Source organism: Pseudonaja textilis, chromosome Z (genome assembly GCF_049901715.1).
Source record: "Pseudonaja textilis isolate UNSWEBS1 chromosome Z, rPseTex1.2, whole genome shotgun sequence".
NCBI lineage: Eukaryota > Metazoa > Chordata > Lepidosauria > Squamata > Elapidae > Pseudonaja > Pseudonaja textilis.
The window spans coordinates 25,948,895-25,973,601 of NC_142008.1; the positions used below are offsets into that span (position 1 = coordinate 25,948,895).

A 24,707-nucleotide genomic window follows, 5' to 3' on the forward strand; every position below is an offset into this window, starting at 1 on the left:
ACTTTCAAGTTTAATACCTAATAAGTAACAACATATTTTTTAATCAGTTTTTCATCCGTTCCAGTTAATATCTGGTCCAATTCTGTTAATTCTTTATTAAAACCATACATTTTAGCATCTTTCTCATATTGAGATTGTATCTGCATTTGTGGCCACCGTACAATGTCCATCCCTTGACTACTAAGTTCCTGCTTAATTCTTAATTCCCCTTTTACATTCAGAATATCTTTATATCTTACAGTTTTTTCCATATAAATAACATTAGGATGTATCAATGCTTCCGTTGTGGAAAGCCAGACTGTTTATGTTGCCACAAGTCACCCAGCGTTATTTAGACAAGTTACATATAATAGATGTATTTTACTGTTGCACTATCTCAAGGAACTTTCCTCCCCCCCCATTTATCTTCAAATGCTGCTTCCTTTTACATATCATATAGATACTTTATTGATTAATTTTACAGCTTAATTGCTCCAAATTAAAAGGCCAGTTAACAACCAAATTGCAGAATTTTGTTAAGCAGCCATGCTTGCAATCTTCAGCAGCTGACCCGTCCTGTTTTTCTTTGTTTTCATTTTGTTTTTTTCAGTGCACAGTTTGCAGGACTTCTTTGTGAAGAAGAAGGTAACGGTGCAGATAATGTCCAATACTGTGGTTATTGTAAATACCATTTCAGTAAACTGGTAAGAACTTGTTGAATTCAACACTGCAATTCCTCCATTTCATAAATACATAATTTTACTTTTGCGCTGGTTGCATTTATGCAAGTAGTGATTAAAATTTAATCTTTTGAACTGTTTAATGTGTTTTTTTTAACAGCCATGTAAAATTCAGTGCATCATAATGTTTAAAGATTGGAGTTTCAGTCTCCAATTTTATACAATAAAGAGGTGGGTTTTCATTTTGGGAATATCCTGAAGAATATCCATAATTTTGGCCAAAATATATTTGGACAAATGTCACCCAGATATTTTTTTGCTATTGTGTAAATGTAGCATAATATTTGCTTTATATAAAAAAGTTAATCTAGTCTATGATCCTTGATGTTGTAATTGAAGATATCATATTTTAATAAAAATCCTTTTGAAATTCATTTGCAATAATAGCTGTCTTACATTTATTTTCTATAATTCATTAAAATTTTGTCTCTCCCAGCCTGTAAGTTTCAATTTACTTTTAAATTATGATATTTTATTTTGGAGATATTTATTCTGTAAATCTGAATTGGGGGGTTTCCTCAAAAATCTGACCAAACTGTGGTTTTTGTTTCTCAGATTAACTTGTGTATATCTTTTGTCAGATTCTATGTAGCATTAAACCTTGAAGAGATAACATTTTGTGATTGACTGATTTTTTTTTGTTTTATATACCTTTCTAATATGAATTTACAAATATCCAGGGAATTTAAATTTTTTGCTTGAAGTATTTTATTTTGCTTTTCCTAGTTTGCCTTAGAATTATTGTTATTGTCTTGATTGTGGAGGGAATATTACTGTTGGGTTTTTTTTGAATTTCAAATTGTAGCATTTTTGGGTGTAAATATTTATGATAGATTCCATTAGTTACTGAATATTGATTTTATGAGAGTTCAAAACAGTTTTCACATAACATTCTCTATTGTTACAGATTTTATAAATTGGTATCAGTCATAGGTCTAATTCATTTTTTTTTCCAATTGTGTCCTGCATTTTAATATGAAGGATATAGCTACATTTGCTTTTACAGTGATACCTTTGTATTCAACTGCTTTGAAACTCTTCAAACTTGACACTCAACACTATTGATGTGAAAATTTTGTCCTGGTACTCATCCTTTGTTTGGTACTCAATACACAAATTTATTGGTGTTGGCTACCTTGTTACTCATTACATTATTCCTTGTGTTTGTTTGGTGTGCTACATTTTTGGTATTCATCATGCCTCCCAGAACTAATTAACGATGAGTACTGAGGTACCACTGTACTTTCAAACTCTCTTAATTTGTACTTTTTTCAAATAATATTTAAATTGTCATGATGGATTCCTACAAGTTTAATATTTATTGTTTTATTCTACCTTGCTGTGAAAATTCAAAAATCCACTAAAAAAGATGAGAAATTGTAAAGTGCATGATCCTTAGAATGCAATGTAAAAGTATTCTAAAGATCTATAACTAATAGCCTTCTATTTTAATATGGAATTTGAATAGACTTGGGGTCTTAGAATGAAACTTTGTAAGCATTATACATAGAACTCATGTATTTCTGATGTATACACAGGTTCAATTCTAGTAAATTGAAAGTTTAAATAATTTGGTATTTCTTATTCCTGGTTTTGAACCTTCCAACATTTCTAATATTTATACATATTGCATCTTTTTTCTCATACAGCATCCTTTATTTCTAGGTCCATAGTTAATTTTTCTTTCTGAAATTTCACTTTATGCCACTGTCATCCCTCTTGATAATCTTTAGCTTGGATTTTGTTCTCATGTGCATTGCTGACAAAAGGTATTTGTTTCAGTTTATATTTGGATCAAACATTTAATACATTTCATTTAGTTACTCTACTTATCCAATTTGATTGTCATTAACATCTTTAAACTGTGTATTGATTATATTCCATCAAGTTGATATCTATTAGTAGCAACATAGACTTTCTGCTAGAATCAGATGATGTAACTAGATGATCTTCTCCCAACATGGCCCTTCAGATCTTCCAGTGGTGAATCAGTTGCCATTGTAAATAGTCCATCTACCTTAGTAGCAGTCACCTCTTCTGCTCTTTCCTTCTATCTTTCTCGTTATAGATTTATCAAGGGACTAGTTTTCATATATTGTGTCCAAAATTTAATAATTTGGTCATTTATGCCTTGAGTGGGAAGATTGATTAGTTTTATGCTCCCTTTTTTATTTTTTTATCTCCATAGTATTCCCAGGCTCTAACATCAATATTCAAAAGCTTCAGTGATCTTTCTATCCTGCTTCATCAGAATCCAACATATGCTTCCGTAGGGTGTCAAGGGAAAACCATTGCTAGCAAACAATTGCTAGATGTAGACATGTAATGGAATCTGTATATCTTTTTCCATGACCTTCATTGTTACCCTACCAAGTGTTAGTCTGGCTCTATGCAGTTATTTTGAGACTGTAAGTAATAATACATTCAGCATCTGGATGACAGTCCCATTTGCAAAGGAACTTAGCTTATATGTACACAATCCAACACACATAAGTCACAAGTATATGACTACACATGATAAAACCTGAATCTTACAAATTGCAATTGATCTGAATTTTCCTACATTAATATAATAGTCTGTAATTCAAAAATTAAGATGACCCAATTCCTTTACATGATGCATGTTTCTTTAAACACATATGTAGTACCATACATTATAAACCTGCATTATCACCGTCTTGCAAAAGTATTAACAACAGGGTCTTATATACTCTCCCTTATTTATTCAACCAGATGTTGAGTATAGTTTCAATATATATTAAGGGCACTGAATTTCAAAATTAGAGTTGTGATTTTAAAATTAGAAATATCAATAATTTGTGCTGTTGCTGTGGCACTGATAACTAAAAATGCAACTGATTGGAAAGCGTATACAATAAACATCAAGGAGAACAGAGAAAAAAATGGAGTAAGATTAAGATTTAATTCAGTGAATTATTTTTGTTAAGTAAAGGATATCAGTTCATTGTCTCTAAAAACCTCTATCAAAATGTTTTCTTCATATTGTTTGCACACAATGTATATAGCATCTGTTTCGGCATAGAGTTCCATTTGGAAAACTCTTGAGCAGAAATAAATTTTTGTGGGAGACATGCTTCCATTCTCATATTAAAAAAGTGACTCATTCTTTTTTTAAAAAAAGGACATTCACAAAAGCAAAAAGAAATAATTTTCTTCCTCTTGACCATGGCAGAAACATTCATCTCAACCAATCTATTTATCAAATATTGCTTTGATTTAATTTGATTTCCTGTCCTTCATCTCTATCATTTTTTTCTATTTATTATACTTTGACTATTTCTTTGGATGACTTGGTATATAGATCCAGGCCATTGAGCCAATCCCGGAAGATCAACGGGGGCATGGATTCTACTCAATTGTCCTTGTTCAAAAGGCCTCGAGGGATGGAGACCGATTCTGGACCTCAAAAGGTTAAATGTCCATTTGATGTACAAGAGGTTCAAAATGCACTCTGCAGTAAATCTTGGACAGCATCAGAGAGGGCGACCTCCTGTCATTGTGGCTTTATCTCCACATCCCCATCCATCCCCGGCACCGACGATATCTCAGGTTCTGTTACTCGGATCTTCACTTCCAGTACAGAGCTCTATGGTTTAGCCTTAGCTCCCAGGTCATTCACAAAGATCCTGGTGGCACTGGCGGCGCACCTCAGATCCATCCCGGTGCTGTCTCCAGTGCTACCTGGATGATATTCTCATCCAATCGTTCCCATCCCAGTTTGCCCAGCAGGATCTAGAGACTACAATCCATATTCTTCAGGAACACGGATTCTCCATATACTTTCAGAAAAGTCACCTGGTTCTGACCACTCAACTGCTCCATTTAGAAGCAGTGATAGACACCAAGCTGTGTGAGGTCTACCTTTCCTAGGAGTGACAGGACAGTATCAAGTCCTTGGTCACTCAAATCAGGACGGTATGCTTGGTTCTGTTGTTAGTTCTCTCTCAACTCCTGGGAAAGATGGTATCTTGCATAGCCATTGTTCTATAGGCCAGATTGCACCTAAGGACTCTGCAATGGTTCCTCCTACCATTCCAAAGGAAAGGGAGCAGCAATTCCAGAGTCAAAGTCAGGGTTCCATTAGAGACTCTCAGGTCCCTCAGACTCCCTCATTGCGGGTGGTGGTGAGTATCCTCAGCGATAGTCAGGGAAAAACTATTTAAGGAGCCCAGCCGTCTGACCTTGACCGCAGGTGCCAGCCTTTTCAGATCGGGGGGCCCATCTCCAACAACAATTGGCTCAAGGACAATGGTCTCAGGCAGACCTGAAGAACAACATTAACTGGCTGGAGCTGCGAGCTATCCACCTTGCCCTTCGTCACTTTGAAGCCATGATAGAGGGATAACACCTATTGATTTTGACACATAATGTGGCCGCAAAAGCACATATCAACTGCCAGGGGGGCACCCATTTGAGGTCTCTCATGCATGAGGCGGACCAACTATTTCTCTGGGCAGAGACTCACCTGAGTTCCATCAAGGTGGAACACATCTCAGGGTTGGCACACGTGCAGGCAGACTTTCTCAGCTGGAGCACGGTGGATCACTCAGAGTGGCGACTGCACTCGGACATCTTCTGAGAAATGTGTCAGAGGTTCGGCCATCCAGTCCTGGACTTATTTGCCACCCTGACGAACTCACAATTGCCCAGATGCTTCACAAGGTTTCCAACCCTGGGTGCAGAGGGAGTCAACATCCTCCACTATCCTTGGCTCAGGGGACTGTTGTATGCCTTCCCTCCTCTCCCCATCGTACAGGGAGTAATCCAGAAACTTCTCATGGAGCAGGCAGAGCTCTTGCTGATCGTGCTCCATTGGCCCAGATGGCCATGGTTTGCAGACCTCATCAGACTCTGTGTCCCAGCCTTGGAGAATCCCTCAAGACAGGATCTCTCTCAGCCAGGAGGTCTTGGTCTATCTGGAGCCTCAGTGGCTCCATCTGACCTTCTGGCACTTGAGAGGCAGCTCCTGACGAGGGACAACTTCTCAAGAAGGGTGATTCAAACAATACAGGCTTCCAGGAGACCTTCCGCCAACATAATTTACAATTTTACTTGGAAGGCATTCTGTAGTTGGTGTTAAGTCAGGTCTGGATCCCACAGCAGTCTCCACCCTCAGATCCTGCACTTCTTGCAAGAGAGTCTGGATAAAGGGTTAGCCCCTAATACTATCCGAAGACAAGTAGCAGCCTTGTCTTCAGTATTGACTTATGGGGACTTAGACTCCATAGCGTGTGCTCCTTTTTGAGGGGGGCTGCTAATTTAAAGCCACCTGTTGTTCACAGGTATCCAACCTGGTACTTAGCTAAGGTTTTACATGCTCTTACCTTACCACCCTTCAAACCGCTCAGGTCTACGAGTCTGCGGTTTTTGTCCTTTAAAGTCGCCTTTTTAGTCGCCATCACATCAGCCAGGCGAATTTCAGAACTAGCTGCTCTCTCTTTAAGAGAGGAACTCTGCACCTTCCACACAGACAGGGTAGTTCTACCTCTGGATCCCTCCTTCATCCCCAAGATCAACTCCTGGTTCCACCGGGCCCAGGAGATAGTGTTGCCCAATTTCTGTCCAGCTCTGTCCCATCCGCTGGAACAGAGATGGCACACTCTGGACGTAAAGAGGGCCTTACGCAGGTACATAAAACAGACTTTGCCTCACTGAAAATCTGAATCACTGTTTGTCTCATTTCAACCTTCCTTTCTGGGTTCAAAGGTCACTCCATTGACCATAGGCCGTTGGATAAGGGCATGTATTGCAAAGGCCTACAAGACAGAGTCGATTCTGGCCCCCAGATGATTGACTGCGCACTCGACTCGAAGCACTACCACCACAGCTGCATGGGCATCACAGGCTTCGATTGAGGAAATCTTTAGGGTAGCAACATGGTCCTCACCATCTCCCTTTGTGCGCCACTGTAAGTTGGACTCCTTTGCCTCTTCTGAGGCTGCCTTTGGAAGGAGGTGAGTTCAGCAAGTGCATTTAGCTAGGGGGACTCAGGACCACAATCCCCGCCCATAGGGAAACCAGGCTTTGGTATGTCCCAGCTCTGGATTCTCCAATCATCGTGCTGGAGAAAGAGCGTTGTCTTACCTGACCTCTTCTTCTCATCACAACGATGGAGAATCCATTCCCTCCCTACGAGGCAGTTAGGTCTTCATCCAGCACAGTAGCACCGGAGGAGCCAGCGCCACCAACAAGTCCTTCAGATGCCATGCCTTTGTTGTGAACTGGGGAAAGTGACAGTTGACAAGGGGTGTTGCTAAAATTATGGACTCAGTCTCCAGGCAGAATGGCATGTGTCAACCCAGCTATGGATTCTCCAATCGTGATGAGAAGAAGCATTCAGGTAAGACAATGCTCTTTTTCTTTGATATGGAACAATATTAAATAATTACAAATCTTATTCTAAACCCAGCTCCAGCATTTCTATTCTGGGTTTTTTATAAGATTATTCACATTGATATTATGATAGGAATACCAACAGTCCTCTGGGTCTCCAAACTCTAATGATATCTTAGGTTAATGCTTTCTTTTCATCATATTTATGGAAGTGAAAGTAAGCAGTCATTTTGCTAGATAGCAACAATAGAAAGAAATGTGAAAAGGAAACAGTCATTTCCATAATTAGCTATCAACATTGCTACTTGGAATAGTTTTAACCATGGTGCATCAAGAAAATACTTCTCTAATGGCTGGCTGTGAAGTATGAATTTAAATGCAGTGTAACTTCCTTTAGTTGAAATAATAAAAATATAGACGATTTTAAGACATACTTCTAATGATGTATAGATTATTTGGCTTATTTTGAAAAGAAAATTGTGAAAGTTCACATGTGCTTTATTTCTGACATAATAGCATTTTTTATGAAAAAAAGTGCTTTAAAACAGTGGTTGCCAACCGATGGGCCGCGGCCCACAGGTGGGCCTTGAGAAAATTTTGGTGGGCCGCAGAGAAATCTCCCAAAGCAATTAATCCAGGATGCATAGAAGCACAAGGCTGTGCCGCCCACATGGCCCATAGGAATGCTCCTGCCACTCATTCCTTACCCGGCAAACTTGCCTGCTAAAATTGCGATTTTTCCTTTTTCCAACCATCATCTGTTCTGCTGTGCTGGGAGATTTAGATTAGCTAGGAAGCAGAAAATGGTTGGATTTTTTGCTTTCTAGCTAGTCTTTAGATCTTCGGCTCTGCTTCCCTTAGGACTGAAGGTTTGCTTGCAAGCAAATTCAGTGCAGACTCACAGCAAGCAAATTTGAGAGACTGAGCTAGCCGATGGCAGATAGATAGATCACTGAATGATTCTGTGAGCAACTCAGTCTGCTTTGCCTGATTTTGGGTAAAAATTGCTTTTTTTTAATAAAAAAAAGCAATGTTTACATACATGGTGTGTTGTGAGTTAATTTTGTAAGTTTGCTTGCTGGCAAATTTTATGAGTTTGCTTACAAGCAAAATTTATTTGACAGACTGAGCTAGCCAATGGCAGATAGATAGATTTCTGAATGAATTTGTGATTCTGTGAGCAACTCAATCTGCCTGCCTGCTTTGCCTGATTTTGGGTAAAAGTTGCTCTTTTTTATCAAAAATTCAATATTTATATAAATATTTATAATATTTACATACAAGCCATGCCCAGCCAGTCACATGACCACCAAGCCACACCCACAAATTAGGCCACACCTACAGAACCAGTTAGTGGTCCCTGGGATCTAAAATGAGTTTGGTGGTCCCTGAGGTCCAAAAGGTTAGCGACCCCTGCTTTAAAAGATCATTTTTCAGGTTGCTTCTTTTAACTGATGTCATAGGAGGACTTTATACAAAGCTATTCTTCAACTGGACAGAAATGGAATTTCATTTTGCTTTTTTAAAAAAATAAAACATTGATTAGAATGTCTAGAAACTCAGTATAGGAGAGCCAGAATGTTATCATCCACAATGAGCATCTCATTATTATTCATCAATAATTCCTCAGTTTTAGTTTATAAGAATCACATTGATAACAGACCATAATTAGAGTCTATGTAAGTTGCAGAACTGTCCAATGTGTAGGCATTATTGGATATGATTCTGTCTGTTATACCTGCAATTCTGGTTGCAGCAGTAGTTCACATCACACTTTTCTACATGAACCTTCTAGTGAAGAAAATGCTACTCTTTTTATTAGTGCCAGTGGTTTGATTTAATTATTAATTAAATTAATGAATGTTTATAATACTGACTTGTCCCTTACTTTGCTTGTAGACTTGTTCCAGTACTAATATTTTGATATCATCTAGTATACTTTTTTTTCTAGTGTCACTTTGATAGATACAGTCATGTGAAAAAGACACTACATTCTTTTTGAGTTCTGTGGTTTTATGTATCAGGATATAATAAAAAGCACCTGGTCCTTAGCAGTTCTTAAAAGTAGATAAATACAACCTCAAATGAACAACAACACATGATATATTATACTATGTCATCATTTATTTTACAAAAAGAAAGTCAAAGTGGAGAAGTCATGCGTGAAATTAAATAGATCTTACAATTCAATCAACCATCTTTTAGCAGCAATAATTTGAAGTAATCATTTTCCGTATGACTTTATCAGTCTCTCACATCATTGTGGAAGAATTTTGGGCCACTGTTCTTTACAACATTGCTTCATTGAGATTTGTGGGCGTTTGTTCATGCAGAACTGTCTCGAGTTCCCATCACAGTATTTCAGTCAGGTTGAAATCTGGACTTTGATTGGCCCATTGAAAACATCTTGATTCTTTTCTTTTTCAGTTATTCTGTTGTAGATTTGCTGGTCTGCTAGGGATTATTGTCCTGTTACAAAATCCAAAGTCAGCCAAGCTTTAGCTATCAGACATAAGGCATCACATATTTGACTCTATAATACTTCGATATACTGAGGAGTTTATGGTCAACTCAATGACTGCAAGGCGCCCAGGTTCCATGGCTGCAAAACAAGCCAAATCATTATCCCTTCACCAATGTGCTTGATAGTATGAGATGTGTCTGCTTATATGCTTTGTTGGGTTTTTGCCAAACATGGCACTGCATTATGATTAAATATCTCCAATTTGATCTCATTCGTTCAAAGGATAAGTTCCAGAAGTTTATTGATTTGTTCAGATGCAACTTTGCATACCTAAGCTAAGCTGCCATGTCTCTTTTAGAGAGAAGAGACATTCTCCTGGCAATCTTCCAAATAAATCTTATTTATTCCGTCTTTTTCTAAATATAATGTCATGAAATTTAAGATGCTAATTGAGTTCTATAGAGTCTGAGATGTAACTCTTTGATTTTTTGCAATTTCTCTGAGAATTTTATGGTCTAGGCTTGGGCTTAATTTGCTCGGATATTAATTCCTAGGAAGATTGGCAACTGTCTTGAATGCTTTCCATTATTCTAATGTGAATAAACTTCCTCACTGTAGACTGATGGACTTTAAATTGTTTGGAAATGGCCTTATAGCCCTTCTAGATTGATGGGCATCAATAATCGTTTTTCTAAAATCATTGCTGATGTTTTTTCTCTTTGGAATTGTGTTAATGCACACTTTCAGAATCAGAATAGAACTGGAAGGATCTTGGAGGTCTTCTAGGCCAGCCCCCTGCTCAAGCAGGAGACCCTATAGCAGGGTTGTCAAACTCCCGGCCCATGAGCTGTCATGTGCTGGCCACAGCCACACCCAGTTTAGCGAAGGGAAAAAAAAGTCCTGATATGTCACGTGATGCCGCCGTGACATGAGTTTGACACCCCTGTCCTGTAGTATTTCAAACAAGTGACTATCCAATCTCTTCTTAAAAACCACCAGTGATGAAGCACCCACTACTTCTGAAGACGAGCTGTTCCACTAGTTAATTGTCCTCACTGTTAGGAAATTTCTCCTTAATTCCAGGTTGCTTCACCCTTTATTAGTTTCCATCCATTGTTTCTTGTTCTGCCCTCTGGTGCTTTGTAAAACAAACTGACCCCTCCTTTTTGTGGCAGCCTCTCAAATACTGGAATACTGTTATCATGTCACTCTTGGTTCTTCTTTTCTCTAAGCTAGCCAAATGGAAATCCTGCAACCTTCATATCCTTCATATGTTTTAGTCTCCAGGCCTTTAATCATCTTAGTTGCTCTTCTTTGCACTTTTTCCAAAGTCTCATTTTTTTTGTAATGTGGTAACCAAAACTGGATGCAGTATTCCAGGTGTGACCTTACTAAGGTTTTATAAAGTGGTACTATTACTTCATGTGATTTTGATTCTATGCCTCTGTTTATACAACCAAGGATTACATTAGCTTTTTTGGCTACTAGAACTCCAAGGTCTTCAATGATGGAGACCAGCAAATTCCTAAAATTTAAGCTTTTATAGAGGTAGTCGTACTTGTGATGGGGCTATCACAAGAAGAGAGTGTCAACCTATTCTCCAAAGGACATGAATTAAGACAAGAAGCAATGGATGGAAACAAATCAAGAAGAGAAGCAAACTGAAACTAAGGAGAAATTTCCTGACAGAGCAATTAATTAATGGAATGATTTGCCTCCAGAAGCTGTTAGTGCTCCAACATTGGAATTTTTAAGAAGAGATTGAATAATCATTTGTCTGAAGTGGTACAGGGCCTGAGCAGCAGGCTGGACTAGAAGACTTCTAAGGTCTCTTGCAACTTTGTTATTTTGTTAGTCAAGGGTAAGTATTAGCAGCACCTTGGTTGCTACTTAGTCTCTTCATACCTATAGAAGCAGTAAGGGTGTACTTAGTTTTTTCACACATTTATTTTTTGTAAAATAAATGATAACATAGTGTAATATATTATGTTTTATTATTCATCTTTGGTTGTACTTACGTACTTCTAGGAATTGCTAAGGACCAGATGATTTTTACTGTGCCTTGGTATATAAAACCATACAACTCAAGGAGGGTGTACTTTCTATTTCACATGACCGTACATTCTGAGTTTCTTCTTGGCTTGTGATATCAATCTGTCACCCTTGAATTCACGAAAGGTTTTACTCATTGTTCTCTTTTTCATGTCAAATTAAATAAGTCAGTTGCACTTCTACAACTGCAGTTTGGGGTTCTGATATTAAGAATGATTTGAGAGTTGGTACTGATTTACACCAGTTCAATCCAGATCAATTCTGCATGTTCAACTGTAGTTTCCTCATTTTACTAAATAAATTTAACAAGTAAGTAAAAAATAAAGATTTTTTTTCTTAGCCAAAGTGATTAAACTTTTTATTCCATGAAGACTCTTATAAGTAGATTTGATTATGTATGTGGCATACCTTTTGCCAATTGATTAAGAACCATTCCCTTTTATCAGAGATGAAGTACTCCAGTTGGGCACTTCTCTGTTTACCACAGACCTCTCATTGATTTATGATGAGATGGAATCTTCACAAATATGCCCCTTTTATCTTTCTGATGTTACTAAAATCTGCACCAGGTGCAGGAGATAAATGTGGGTTTTTCATCTATTTATCCAAATACTTACCTACCTATCTAGTTTTATTTAGAAGTTGTAAGCTGCCCAGAGTTGCCTTGCAGGGAGATGGGCAGCAAACAAATATTTTTACTTCAAGTGCTAGAATAGAGAGTTACATTGGGTAGCAAGCACTGACAGTCGAGCGTGCAATATTCTTTACTATCCACTTCCCAAGGATCTAATTAATAACTGTTACAATTACTATTTGGTTCTTGCTTTATCACCACTGTTATTTTCAAGTGCACTTTTGCTGGTATACGGGAAAGAAAATTCACCATTCCTACAAAGGATATGAGCTCCATTACGTTTCAGGACTTCATACCTCCTTGCTTATTCATATAAAGGATAGATTATCATGTTAACACTATTCATATTTTTATGCCATTCAAAAAAATCAATACAGGGCCAAAGGTAGGAAAAACTTTCCTTATTAAGGTTCCGCCAATGTGAAAAAGAACACAGGTCCATATTGTTTCCAGCAGAATGTGATGGAGTGACAGGTTTTGGGAACATGAATGGGAGACCCTAACTGGAATGTAAGATTCCTGAATCCCGAGTGCAGGGGAATGAAAACATAAGAAGGGAAATCAATGCAGTTCTTTCTGCCTTAATTATGTTAGATATGTTGAAGTGTATAATTTGCAACAGCACTCAGATTTATATACTACTTCATAGTGCTTTACAGCCCTTTCTAAGCAGTTTAGGGATATTGCCCCCAACAATCAGGTCCTCATTTTATCAACCTCTGAAGGATGGAAGGGTGAAATAATTTCAAGTTGGTCAGGATTGAACTGTAGGCATTTGTCAGAATTAGCCTGCAATATATTGCATTCTAACCACAGTGCCACCACATCTATTTAAAAATTCTGTTCTATTGGATACATAGTTAATATTCTTCTCATTAACTTGTAGAAAGCTACTCAGAAATTGGTTATCTTTTGCATTAGGATATGCATCTGGGAGCCTGAGTAATTGTTCTGTCTTGCTGTACTTACTCTGCATGAAGTGGGGGTGATACTACTTTTATTAGTATTTGTTTGATAGTTAAAGTTTTAAATTTTGACCTATAATGTCTAAATTAGCAAGTCAATGGAATTTATGGATTTGATCATTTAATGTCCAGGTCTGTTAAAACCCCAGCAATATATACATGCCAGGGAGTTTGAATCTTCATTACATGTTCTTATTTTTGCCTGCTATGCTAGTGAACTGTAGTTTTTACATTAACCTAGCATACTTTACATAGAGTTATAATGGTTCTTGGTGCAGATATTACCATGTTCTGATCATTGCTTTTCACTCTAACTACCTTACTTCTAATATTTCCACTCATCCATACCTAGGATATTTCTTTCTGCTGCCTGAATGTTTATAGTGCCATTATTTTGTATATAAATAGGATTACTTCTTTTGAAAAATTACAACAATTCATTATCTGGTCTCAAAATCCAAAGTAGAGTTCCTTGTCTTTTTCTGACAGTTGGCAAATGGAAATTTATCCAATCACATTATGCCATATTACCAAATTATTTCAGGGTCATAAAGATCATTCCATTAATGGTGGCAAACCTATGGCACATGTGCCAGAGGTGGCACGCAAGAGCCCTCTCTGTGGGTATGTGAGCCATTGCCCCAGCTCAGCTCTGATACGCGTGCGCCTTCCGCCAGCTAGCTGGTCTTCGGGTCTTCTGTGCATGCGGGAGCACATGCCCGGGGGCAGGGCATATGCACAGAGTGGGGGTGTGCATGCACGGGTGATGCAGGTGCATGCACAGGGATGCATGCACATTGCATTTTGGGGGTGTGCATGCGTGCTTTGGGCACTCAATGCTGAAAAGGTTAGCTATCACCTCATTAAGATTATCGCTTTCCTAGAAGAAGAGCTACTTATGAGAGTTTCGGAATAGTTAGCTGATTGTAGTTGCACATTTGTGCCTGACCCTATTGATTTGATTTGATGAGATTGGATGCCACTATTTTGAACAGTCCTATCTTAGCTTCCTTCTTGATAGGATTTTCCTAATGCATAGTAACTAGATTTTCACAAAGATTGAAAAGAACTAGTTATTTAAGTTAATCTGTAATTCTTTAGATGATCATCCATGTAGTGTCATACAGTGGTTTCTCAGCAGACATCGTTAATTGGTTCTAAGAGGTATGATGAATACTAGGAAAAAAAAAAAAGAATCCCATGCAAACCATGGGATTAATCACGAGAACCTTTGTTTTGACCAGTAATAACTTTCTGTCCCTTTTCCTATGTTACTGATCTTCCCAGCGTGCCCAACTTCCTGTCCAGCTTCTGTGGCCATCCCCCTCATTTTGGAATTACTTTCTCAGCATTACTGATTTTCTATCCATTCTCCATAGCAATTCCCCTCTTCGTATTGTAGCTCATTGAGTACTAAACAAGTACTTGACGAGTACTGGGACAACATTGTTGCATCAAAATGTGTTCAGTATCAAATTTGATGAATTTTGAATCAATCAACTACTGAGATACCACTGTAGTTGTTTTCCAGGAATTGTGTATTATGTGCACATTCAGAAACTGAGCAGGAAAAGAAGGAAATATCACCTAAAAGCATGTTCTCCGAATGTGGGAGCAGGTCTCCTGCAGATGTACTTCAGCTTCAAAACAAAGGTCTCTGCAAATGCAAAAGCTGTATTTCTAGAGAAATATTTGATGAACTAAAATTATATGTAAATAACTTTCTCATCTCTAGTTCTCTGGATATGTTGATATGGAGATTATTAAGTTGTAAAGCTTTATAAAGTTAATTTCAGTTAAAAAGGCCCTCTCCTTACTATAATGCGTAAAACTTTGGCAAAATAGTTTAAGAAAGAAGTGGAAATACTCATTATGATTTCTAGTTTTATGAACAGATAATCTACATCAGAGGTCCCCAGTACCAGTCCAGAGCCTGGTGGGAACTGGGCTGCACAGTCAGCGCTGAGCATGTAAAGCTTTATTTGCATTTGTGCAGTATTAGGTTGCGTGCACAAAAACATCTCCTCTCCCCTGCCGCTGCCATTCTGTGGAACTGAAAAGGTTGGGGACCACTGATCTACATGCTGGCACTTTGTTAGGAATTATTGATACTATATAAGTTATCAACTTGTATTTGTGGATATCCTAGATCCGCAGTGGTGAACGTATGGCATGTGTGTCGGAAGTGGCACGCAGAGTCATTACTGCCGGCACGTGAGCCCTCGCCCAGAAAAGGTCTACTGCACATGTGTGCGCACCACCTGCCCACCAGCTGATTGTTGGGTATGAGGTGCGGAGGAGACACTCATGCATGCGCAAAAGCACGTGGCGCATGGAGGGATTGTGCGCACATGCGCAGAAGCACACAGCGCGGATCATGTGGGTTGCAGGGGGGGCCTGCACACATTGCCTTCTGGGTGATGGCACGCAAGCACAAATAGACAAGCATGCACGCAATTATCAGCACAGGAGCCCAAAAAGGTTAGTCACCACTGCTCCAGATGTTACAAGCAAGTAGAAATTCTGATTATAAATGTTGCACAAAGAAGTAAAAGCCTGCCTGTTGCTGTGTTTAAGCTTCATAAGCTATTGCTGTTTCACATAATTGAGCCTTGATAGATTGCAATGCATGACCACTTTTGCTTCAATTTTGGTCATCTTACTTTCTTCAGTTATTTTACCAGTCAGTGTTAATTAGAGGATACATGGAAATTATTACTCCAGTACAAATTTATTAAGCTATAAAATGATAGCCTTACACATAGAAGATGAACTATGATAGTAATGCATCAATACATCGCAAAATAAAATTATAATTTTATATTATTTTAATCAAGTTGTGTATAAAATAACAAAATTTTGGCTTTCAGTTATTCTTTGCATAGTTTTGTTTAGACCAGGTATGTTTTGAGTGATGTGTCTGTCAGACTTAATTAGATAGCTTTTATCTATATTCATTCCATGAATATATATTTTATCTTTTTAGAAAAAGAACAGACAGGGATCTAATAGGTCATATGATCAAAGTTTAACTAATTGTTTCTCTCACTCTCAAGATAAGCGCCATGAGAAGGAGAAAAAAATGGGTCTGTTACATAACACATCTAATTTATCATTTAGTACTTTCAGAAGTTTCATCAGGAAACAATAAATGTGTAGAGGTCTTTGGTTTAAATAGTTGTGTGAAATAACTACGTTAACAGTATTCATGTTGATTAAGAAATAATGAGAACTAATGAAGAAGCTCTCCTTTTCATTCTTTAAATTTTATTTTACTAGTGTTCTCATTTCAGTATGTGGGCAAATTGAACAGAACCAGAGCAAAATTTCTTGTATGCAGTTGATTTCTTGCCAAAAAAAAATTGTGAACTTTTTCATTTCAGTATTAAGCATAGTAATTAGTATATTTTTCACAGCTGTACCTTACACTTTATAAAAATCTTTTTTATACCTATTTCACTTCGTAGCTGAAAAAAGCAAAGCAAACATCATTGACTGATCTTTTGGTGGTGCTAGCATTCTTTCTGTATTGCAATTCTAGAATATTATCTTTAATATGAAAATTTGTAATATTTCAGCAAATCGTAAAAATAAAGAATCCACTAAGGCATTGTTACATTCCTATTAATTTATTCTTCTGTTACTTTAATTTTAGATTGTTTAGGAAGAAGGTTAATTCTGTGTTAATAAATGAGTACTTGCAAATTTTTGGCTAACATTACCAAATCTACAATTGTTTAAAATTATATTTTTCTATTGTATAGGATTAAAGCAACATATCTGTATAATATAATTCAGGCCTCCATATTTAGGCATTTGTGAGATATTCATTTCTCCTCCATGCTGCATCAAGAGCCCAGGATGGGTTGACTCCTTCCTATGATGTCATTTAGCTGAGTCTGTGCTAAGATATAAAAGGTAGCCCCCGGAAGAGACCCCAGCTTTTGACTCAGCTCCTTTCAGTCAGTAGCTGTGTCTCTGAAAGCTTCTGTTAGATAACACCAGCAATCTTCAGTGCCGTTTTTCCTCATTTCAAGCAAGGTTGGGAGCAGCGTTGCCAGAGCGCTGTTCAGGCAAGTTGGGCAGCGTCTGTAGACCTCCCCCATTCCTGCGGTTTGAGTGGTCGTAAAAAGCGATCAGCAAACCGATAACAGCTTTAGCCAGCTGAGGTTCTGTAGATAGCACTCACCAGCGATCTTCAGTACCCTTTTTCCTCGCTTCAGCAGCTCCCAGGATCTGGGCAGCTGCTCTTCCAAGAGAGCAGGGCTCACTCTCCTGCAGCGTTGGGAACAGTGTTGCCAGAGTGCTGTTCAGGCAAGTTGGGCAGCATCTGTAGACCTCCCCCACACCTGCAGTTTGAGCAGTCGTAAAAAGCGATCAGCAAACAGATACCAGCGTCAGCCAGCTGATCGTGTGGCCAGAGGCTGCCCTTTCCTTTGCTGACTTCACTCGGGGCTCTTTATAGCCTAAGGAGAAATTCTTTGATCTCAGAGCCTGTTTCCCATAGTCAGTGGACATCTTGGATTGAAGCCTTCCACCACGAGGTGAGCGGCCATTTTGTAACCCTGGGGGCCAATTTATACCCTAAGGAGCTTAATACAAAAAATTTACAAACAGTTTCTTTCCATCATAAGAGCATTTCTTCAAATGCAGCAAGATAAGGGTCAGGCAGAGTGTCCCCCCCAGTGGAACAGCCTCTTAAGCCAAGAAGAAAAAGTTGAAGGCAATGCACCCAATCAGTCCCGAGGGAGGTGGCTGCTAAAATCAGAGCTAAGGCTCTAGCCCCTAAGAAGGCAACTCAGGATGGATATACAAGATGTTGTCTCTTTGGCCATTAGGCAGGGATTGGCTGAAGGCTTCAAGCAAATCCTTCGACCTCCGGAAAGGGTTCAGGCCCTTCTCCCTTCTCAATCTATACGTTGCCTCATCACCCTGATTTACACAGGCCCCAGGACCTCAGGTTCATTCTTCTCTACCAGAATGGGAGGAGGTTGATGAGGAGGGAAGGGCTTCACCATCTGAACACAGTTACTCCACTTGTTCAGAGCATGAAGAGGGCGAGACCTTTGACCAAAATCTTTCAGAGGAAGAGGACTCTCACCCAGAGCAGACATCCTCTGCATTGGTCTTCAATCCTTCTCTCTTCAGGCCATTACTCAGCATGGTCTTGGTCACTGCCAAGCTGTCGCCAGAGGAGATGGCTCCTGAGCCATAAGGAATTCCCTCTAGCCAGGGAGACTCATTCTTCTCCAAGCCTGTAGTGCATGCAGGGGTTTTGCCTTCTCCCATTTTGTTCCTGGACATGGTCAAGGAGCAGTGCGCTTCCCCTTTGGCAGGTCCTCGCCCATCTTCTCTGGATAAGCGTTTCTACAACGTCAGCGCAGCCCTGGACAATTCCCTGGCAGTGCCTTCTGTTGACATTCCGGTTCTGGCCTCGTTCCCATTTTCTGGCACTCTCACGTGGGCATCCATACGGTGGCTGCACCAACTCCAGATTAGATTGCCTACATCTGACCTTCAGTCTCACCAAGGCCTTAATAAGATTATCGGCGGAATTCACTGCAGATGCCACTCTCAATTCCGCCAAATTTGCATCTAGGACCATGGCATCTTCATGCCCTAAATGGAAGCTGGTTTCAGTTCCATTTGCGGGCGATAAGCTTTTTGGTGATGCTCTGGAACCTTATCTCATCGAAACCAGAGATAAACGTAAAATTCTCTCTTCCTCTGGGAAGAGAGCTGACTATCGACCAGCTCCTTATACTGGTAAACAGCCCTTTCGGGAGGGTGGGGGTCGTTCCTGCCGTCGCTCTAAGTAATCCCTCATTCTCCCCACCCATCGGAGGTCGCCTAGCCTTCTTTGCCTCCAAATGGGAGGAGTCAATGATGGATGCCTGCGTGCTCAGCACTATTAGGTCAGGATTACAATTGGACTTCCTAATGCACCCCCCCAAATTGATCTGTCCTGTCTCTCAGGACATTTCAAGGCAAGACCTCATGAATCAGGCCATTCAACTCCTTCTTGAAATCAGAGCTATTCAAACCTGTTCCCCTCTCTCAAAGGGGACATGGGCTTTATTCTCACCTTTCATTGTTCCCAAAGCCTCGGGGGGGGGGGGTAGCGAACCATCCTGGATCTAAAATTTCTCAAACAATTTGTAAAATACAGGCTATTTAAAATGCAGACTCTGCATTCTATTTTAGAGAGCATTCGGGAGGGCGATCTCCTCTCTTCCACTGATCTCATGGAGGCTTACCTGCACATCCCCATATGGCCTCATCATCGCCAGTTTTTCCGTTTCTGTTATCAGAATACCCTTTACCAGTATCGAGCACTTCCCTTCAGCCTCTCATCAGCTTCAAGGGTCTTCACGAAGGTTCTGGCAGCATTGATGGCATCTCTGCTTTCTGTTCCAGTGAGGATCCAACACTACTTGGACAACATTTTGATTCTGTCCTCTTTCATCCATGCAGCCCATCGGGATCTGCAAATTATCCTGTCATATCTCCAGAGCCACGGATTTTTCCACTCCTGTCCACTCTAATGGTTCCTGCTTCCCCACCAATGAGCAGGAACCAGCCACTCTTCCATCAAGGTCCCGCTTCTGCCACAAATCCAGAGATCTCTCAGTTGGTGGTGTTCCCCGTTAATCTGGAAGAGACTCTTTTTCAGGGTCCCAGACAGGCTAGTGATAACCAATGATGCCAGCCTCCTGGGTTGGGGTTCCCATATGCAGGGCCAGATAGCTCAGGACCTTGGTCCAGGTCAGAGCAGGCCCTTCCCATAAATTGGCTAGAGCTCAGAGCCATTTTTCTAGCTCTCAAGCATTTCAGGCACTCAGTGACTGGCTCTCATGTTCTAATCCTTATGGACAACATGGCCGCCATTGCTCATGTCAACCGGCGGGGGGGACGAGGTCCAGAGCCCTCATGGGAGAGGCTCTACGGTTGGGGTTATGGGCAGAGCAACACCTGTTGTCGATCTCGGTGGACCTCTTCTCCGGGATCAACATCTCCTAGGCCGACTGGCTTAGCAGGAGGCTAGTCGACCAAGCAGAATGGTCTATTCCTCCTTCTCTATTCAGGGACCTTTCCCTCAGATTTGGAACGCCGGAGGTGGATCTTCTCCACTCCTCAAATTGCCCAGGTCACCAGATTCTTCACCAGGTTTCCTTGCCAGGGAGCAGAGGGGACCAATGCCCTTCGGTGCAGATGGCACAAAAGTCTCCTCTATGCCTTTCCCCTGCTCCCATCATTCCGGCAGTAATTCGGAAGATGTTGGAGGAACGAGTGGAGCTCCTCCCTCCTGGCACTGTATTGGCTGAGGATGCCCTGGTTTGCGGACCTGGTCAACCTGTCAGTGGCTTCTCCTTGGAGGATCCCAGCCCATCTAATCTCCCTTCATCAGGGGATTCTGCTCCACTCGGAGCCCCAGTGGCTCAAGCTGACCATGTGGCACTTGAGCGGCAGCAGCCAGAGGTGGCTGATCTTCCTGAAAGGGTCATCATCACTATCCTGGCATCTTGCAAACCTCCCACAAGGCGCATCTATGAAGGCCCTTCCCGATGGTGCCTTAGGGAGGGACTCTCTCTCCCGCTTTAGCCCAGTTGGCAGAGGTTCTTAGATTCCTTCAGCATGATCTGGAGAAAGGTTTGGTCCCCTACTCAGGCAGGTTGAGGCCCTCCTCGGTTCTTTCATGGGGTTCGCTTCCTTCCTTATCCCATCACCCTTCAGTCAGGAGGTTTTCGAAAGGGGCTTCCAACCTGCACCCTCCGGTGGTTCACAGGTATCCTTCCTGGGATCTCATGTGGTCCTTTATGCCCTTACAAAGCCCTCTTTTGAACCCCTTAGAACATTGTCTCTCCTTTTCCTGACTCTGAAGGTAGTGTTCCCCGTTTCCATCTCTTCAGCCAGGCGGGTATCCAAGCTCGCTGCTCTTTCCATCAGACAGGACCTTTGTTCTTTTCACGATGATAGGGTTGTCCTCAGTCTGGACCCCTCATTTATTCCAACGGTTAACACCTGTTTCACAGCTCCTAGGACATTATGTTGCCTGGCTTCTGCCCCCTCCCGCACCATGACTTAGAGCAGCAGTGGCACTCACTAGACGTAGGTAGGGGTCTTAGAATATACATTAAGCGCACTTCCTCCTTCAGGAAGTCTGAAGCCATTTTGTTTCCTTTTCCCTTCTCACTTGGGGCACAAGGCCTCCTACTATTAGCAGGTGGGTCAGATCTTGCATTGAGCAGACCTACAAAGCGGCCCTTCCGGTTCCTCGAGGTCTGACAGCGCACTCTACCAGAAACACGGCCACTTCGGCTGCCTGGGCGACCCAAGCACCCTTGGAGGAGATCTGTTGTGCGGCCACGTGAACACCTCCATCTCCTTTCATCAGATAGTACCGTCTGGATGTCTTTGCCTCAGCAACTGCAGCCTTCGGCAGATGGGTGCTTCCACAAGTGGTTCAACTGTCAGTGTGATGAGCCAGACGAGGACCCACCTGTGGACATGCAGGCTTTGGTATGTCCCATCCTGGGCTCTCGATGCAGCATGGAGGAGAATGGGCGTTGGTAGAACTTACCCTGAACGCCCTTTCTATCTATTCTGTGAGAGAGCCCAGCCCCTCCCTTGATTTGTCCGGAGAGGGTAAGTCATATTTCTGTATTCTTTTGTGCTTTCAGGGATACCTTTCAGTCTGTCAAGTATCTTCGCCAAAGCTGGGGTCTCTTCCAAGGGCTGGCTTTTATATACAGACTCAGCTAAATGACGTCATAGGAAGGAGTCAACCCATCCTGGGCTCTCTTGCAGCATAGATAGAAAGGGCATTCAGGGTAACTTCTACCAACGCTCATTTATTGATGATAGAACTCGGCTTTTCAAACCAAATTTAGCAATATTGATTTGTTCATGAAGACAAAAACCAATTTGACTCCTTTTATCAGTTTTAAAATAATATTATCATCTTTGTTCTTGAGAATAGTCTAGATGTGTTTTTTCATAAAATAAATAATACATTTGCTGCATTATCAATTTAAATAGTTCTTCATTTTATTAGTTGCATGCATAGTTATTAAAAATGTAGTAAAACAAGTTGGCCATACCCTTGTTGCAGGTAGAACTTTTTAATCAAAAAGCAATGGCTTGAACAATTCTGCATTAAATTTGCATTGGTTTGATTTGGAAATAATAAGGAAGATGCTTCCAGTATCTTAATAGATAGCAAAATTATTTACATCCTTGAGTATGCTAAAATTGATTATCTTAATTTTAACAGCAATAAAAATTTCATTCGTTGTTGTGTCTTATATTTTGTTATGTCTCTTGTGCTTGTCAACTTCGGTTAGTACTGCTAGTCAGATTTCTCGACAAAAAGAACTATTTTCCACTGACTGGTAAACACACAGTTAAATATGCAGGTAGTCCTCAACTTACAACATTTTTCTGACTGTACACAGTTACAACAGCACTGATAAAAATCTTACAAGATATTCTGAGAAAATACAGGTTGAATTTCAGGTAACTTTGGTGACATGCCGATTGTACCACATAACAGCAAACAGTAACTAGGAAACAGTAACTAGAAAGCTGCCTGCAACTGCTGTCACCTACTGGAATTAAGAAATAGCTGCAGTGGGTCAGCAGATACCTATTGTGTGGCTGGAACTTCTACTTTATACTAAAACTGAAGATGAAGCATCTGCAATGTAGAATCACTGATGGTTGTTTTTAATGATTGTTTTACTAGTTGTAAACAGCTTTGAAGTTCTCTGTGGAAAGTAACGATCTGTGACTGAATGAATAAATGAAAGAATATAGACTAATTCAGAATTTGAATTCCTCCCTCCCTCCCTCTATCCTTTCTTTTTCTTTTTTTCCCTCCTTCCTTCCTTCCTTCCTTCTTTTCTCACCACTTATACAATGAGTCAGTTATGTTCACTGTAGTCAGCTCAGCCATATGAGCTTTACTATATCTTTTGTAGTAGTTTTCAAGTCACATAACATATCCAAAATAAACATGTTAATAAAACATAAAAATATGGTCTTTGCAAACATGCATCAGGCGGGCTGTTCTGTGGTTAAAGTTTTTAATTGGTAATAAAAAACTCAGATTAATATATAATTAAGTTTGAAGTCTACCTTGTGCTTCGTGTGAAGTTACAGATTATGTAGTTTAAGCTTTAGTTTAGTTGGTAACATTTCTGCAATTTTACAGGGAGCAGTTTTAGAGAGAGAGAATTATAGAAAACAATAGGTGCCAGCGGCTTTATCTTTGTGCTTTTTCTTCTAGCCCTTACCTTTCCCTCTTCCTCCCCAATTCAAGGGAGATACTTGGCTCCATTTGGATAGAAGAAGATAAGTGGGGGAGAGGGGGGAGAGAGAGAATGAGAGGGATTGTTTTTCTTGAACAGTACAGGGTTTTTTTTTAAAAAAATTAAATTATATTGATCCTTGTTCAAAAGAAATAAACCAATTGTAAATAGTTTCCTTTTGTGGTATTGTCATCCTGTACAAAACTGTATCTGCTGTACATAATATATTCATAAAGACAATATTTGCTTTCCAATCGTTGAAAGCTGTGGTTTATTCTTTAGTTATATGTTTCAGGTTACCTTTACCCCAATCATCTGTTAAAAGTGACTAAAAATAACAGGTGCCAATTCTTTTTAAAAGCACTTTGCCTGCTTTCATCTGCATAAAAGTCTTTTCCTGGCAGGTATTTTCTGAAAGCTCTCTATCTCAATGCAGAGCATGATATGGTATCAGAGATTCTCAGCAAAAGTGCTAATTCAAAAGAAATGTTAACATCTGCCTTGACATTAGGAGTATATAAATGTATTAGAATGTGAGGGATTCCTTCTCAATTTTTCTCTTCACAGTATTGTATATTTTGGGAAATCCTTGGAAATTCAGGTTTGCAAAGTATGCAAAAAAACCTCTTGGTAGGTTTTTTCACCCCAAAATTCCATTCCCGTTACAAAAGATATCTCAGTCTTCCTTGAGAAGAGTTTAAAAAGTTTAAGCAATTGCCTACCCCAAGTTATTTCTAAGAGGTTCCATTCTAGTCTCTGTCATATGTTGATATTTATCATATTTTTTGCTGGTAACCATCGTACCTGACAAATGCATTTAGGGCTTTCTGTCATCTGCTTCCCAGGTTTCTATGTCTAAGAATGCTAGATGGATATTCAAGAGCGTACATAGATCAATTCTGGACTGAAAGAAGTATGGGGGAGGGTCTTCATGGATCAGTGAACAGCAAATTTTTTGAAATATATGAGGTTGAAATGAGAATGAGGTTGTCCTTTTATGGATGTATAAAGAGACAAACTGTATACAGTTTCTAATATACCATTCACTATTGTGTAGAGAAGATCATAAGCCTGAGGGGAAATAAAGTCTTGAATTTTCTATAACAAATTGGTAGAAAATGATACCTCCTTTTGGAATTAATTCTTACTTCCTTGGCACCCAAGGCCCCAGCTCTGAGTTCTACAATAATATTAGTCAAACTAACAGTA

General features: G+C 40.0%; 1 protein-coding gene across 5 annotated transcripts in view; it reads left to right on the forward strand.

The window, feature by feature from the left end:
* MLLT10 (MLLT10 histone lysine methyltransferase DOT1L cofactor) overlaps positions 1–24,707 on the forward strand; it is a 136,569-nt gene that overhangs the window by 53,361 nt on the left and 58,501 nt on the right. For all 5 annotated transcript variants that reach the window (XM_026706240.2, XM_026706241.2, XM_087915389.1 and 2 more), the window contains one exon: positions 590–683. In XM_026706240.2, coding sequence (XP_026562025.2) covers positions 590–683 — 94 coding nt within the window. The remainder of the gene's footprint in view (positions 1–589; positions 684–24,707) is intronic.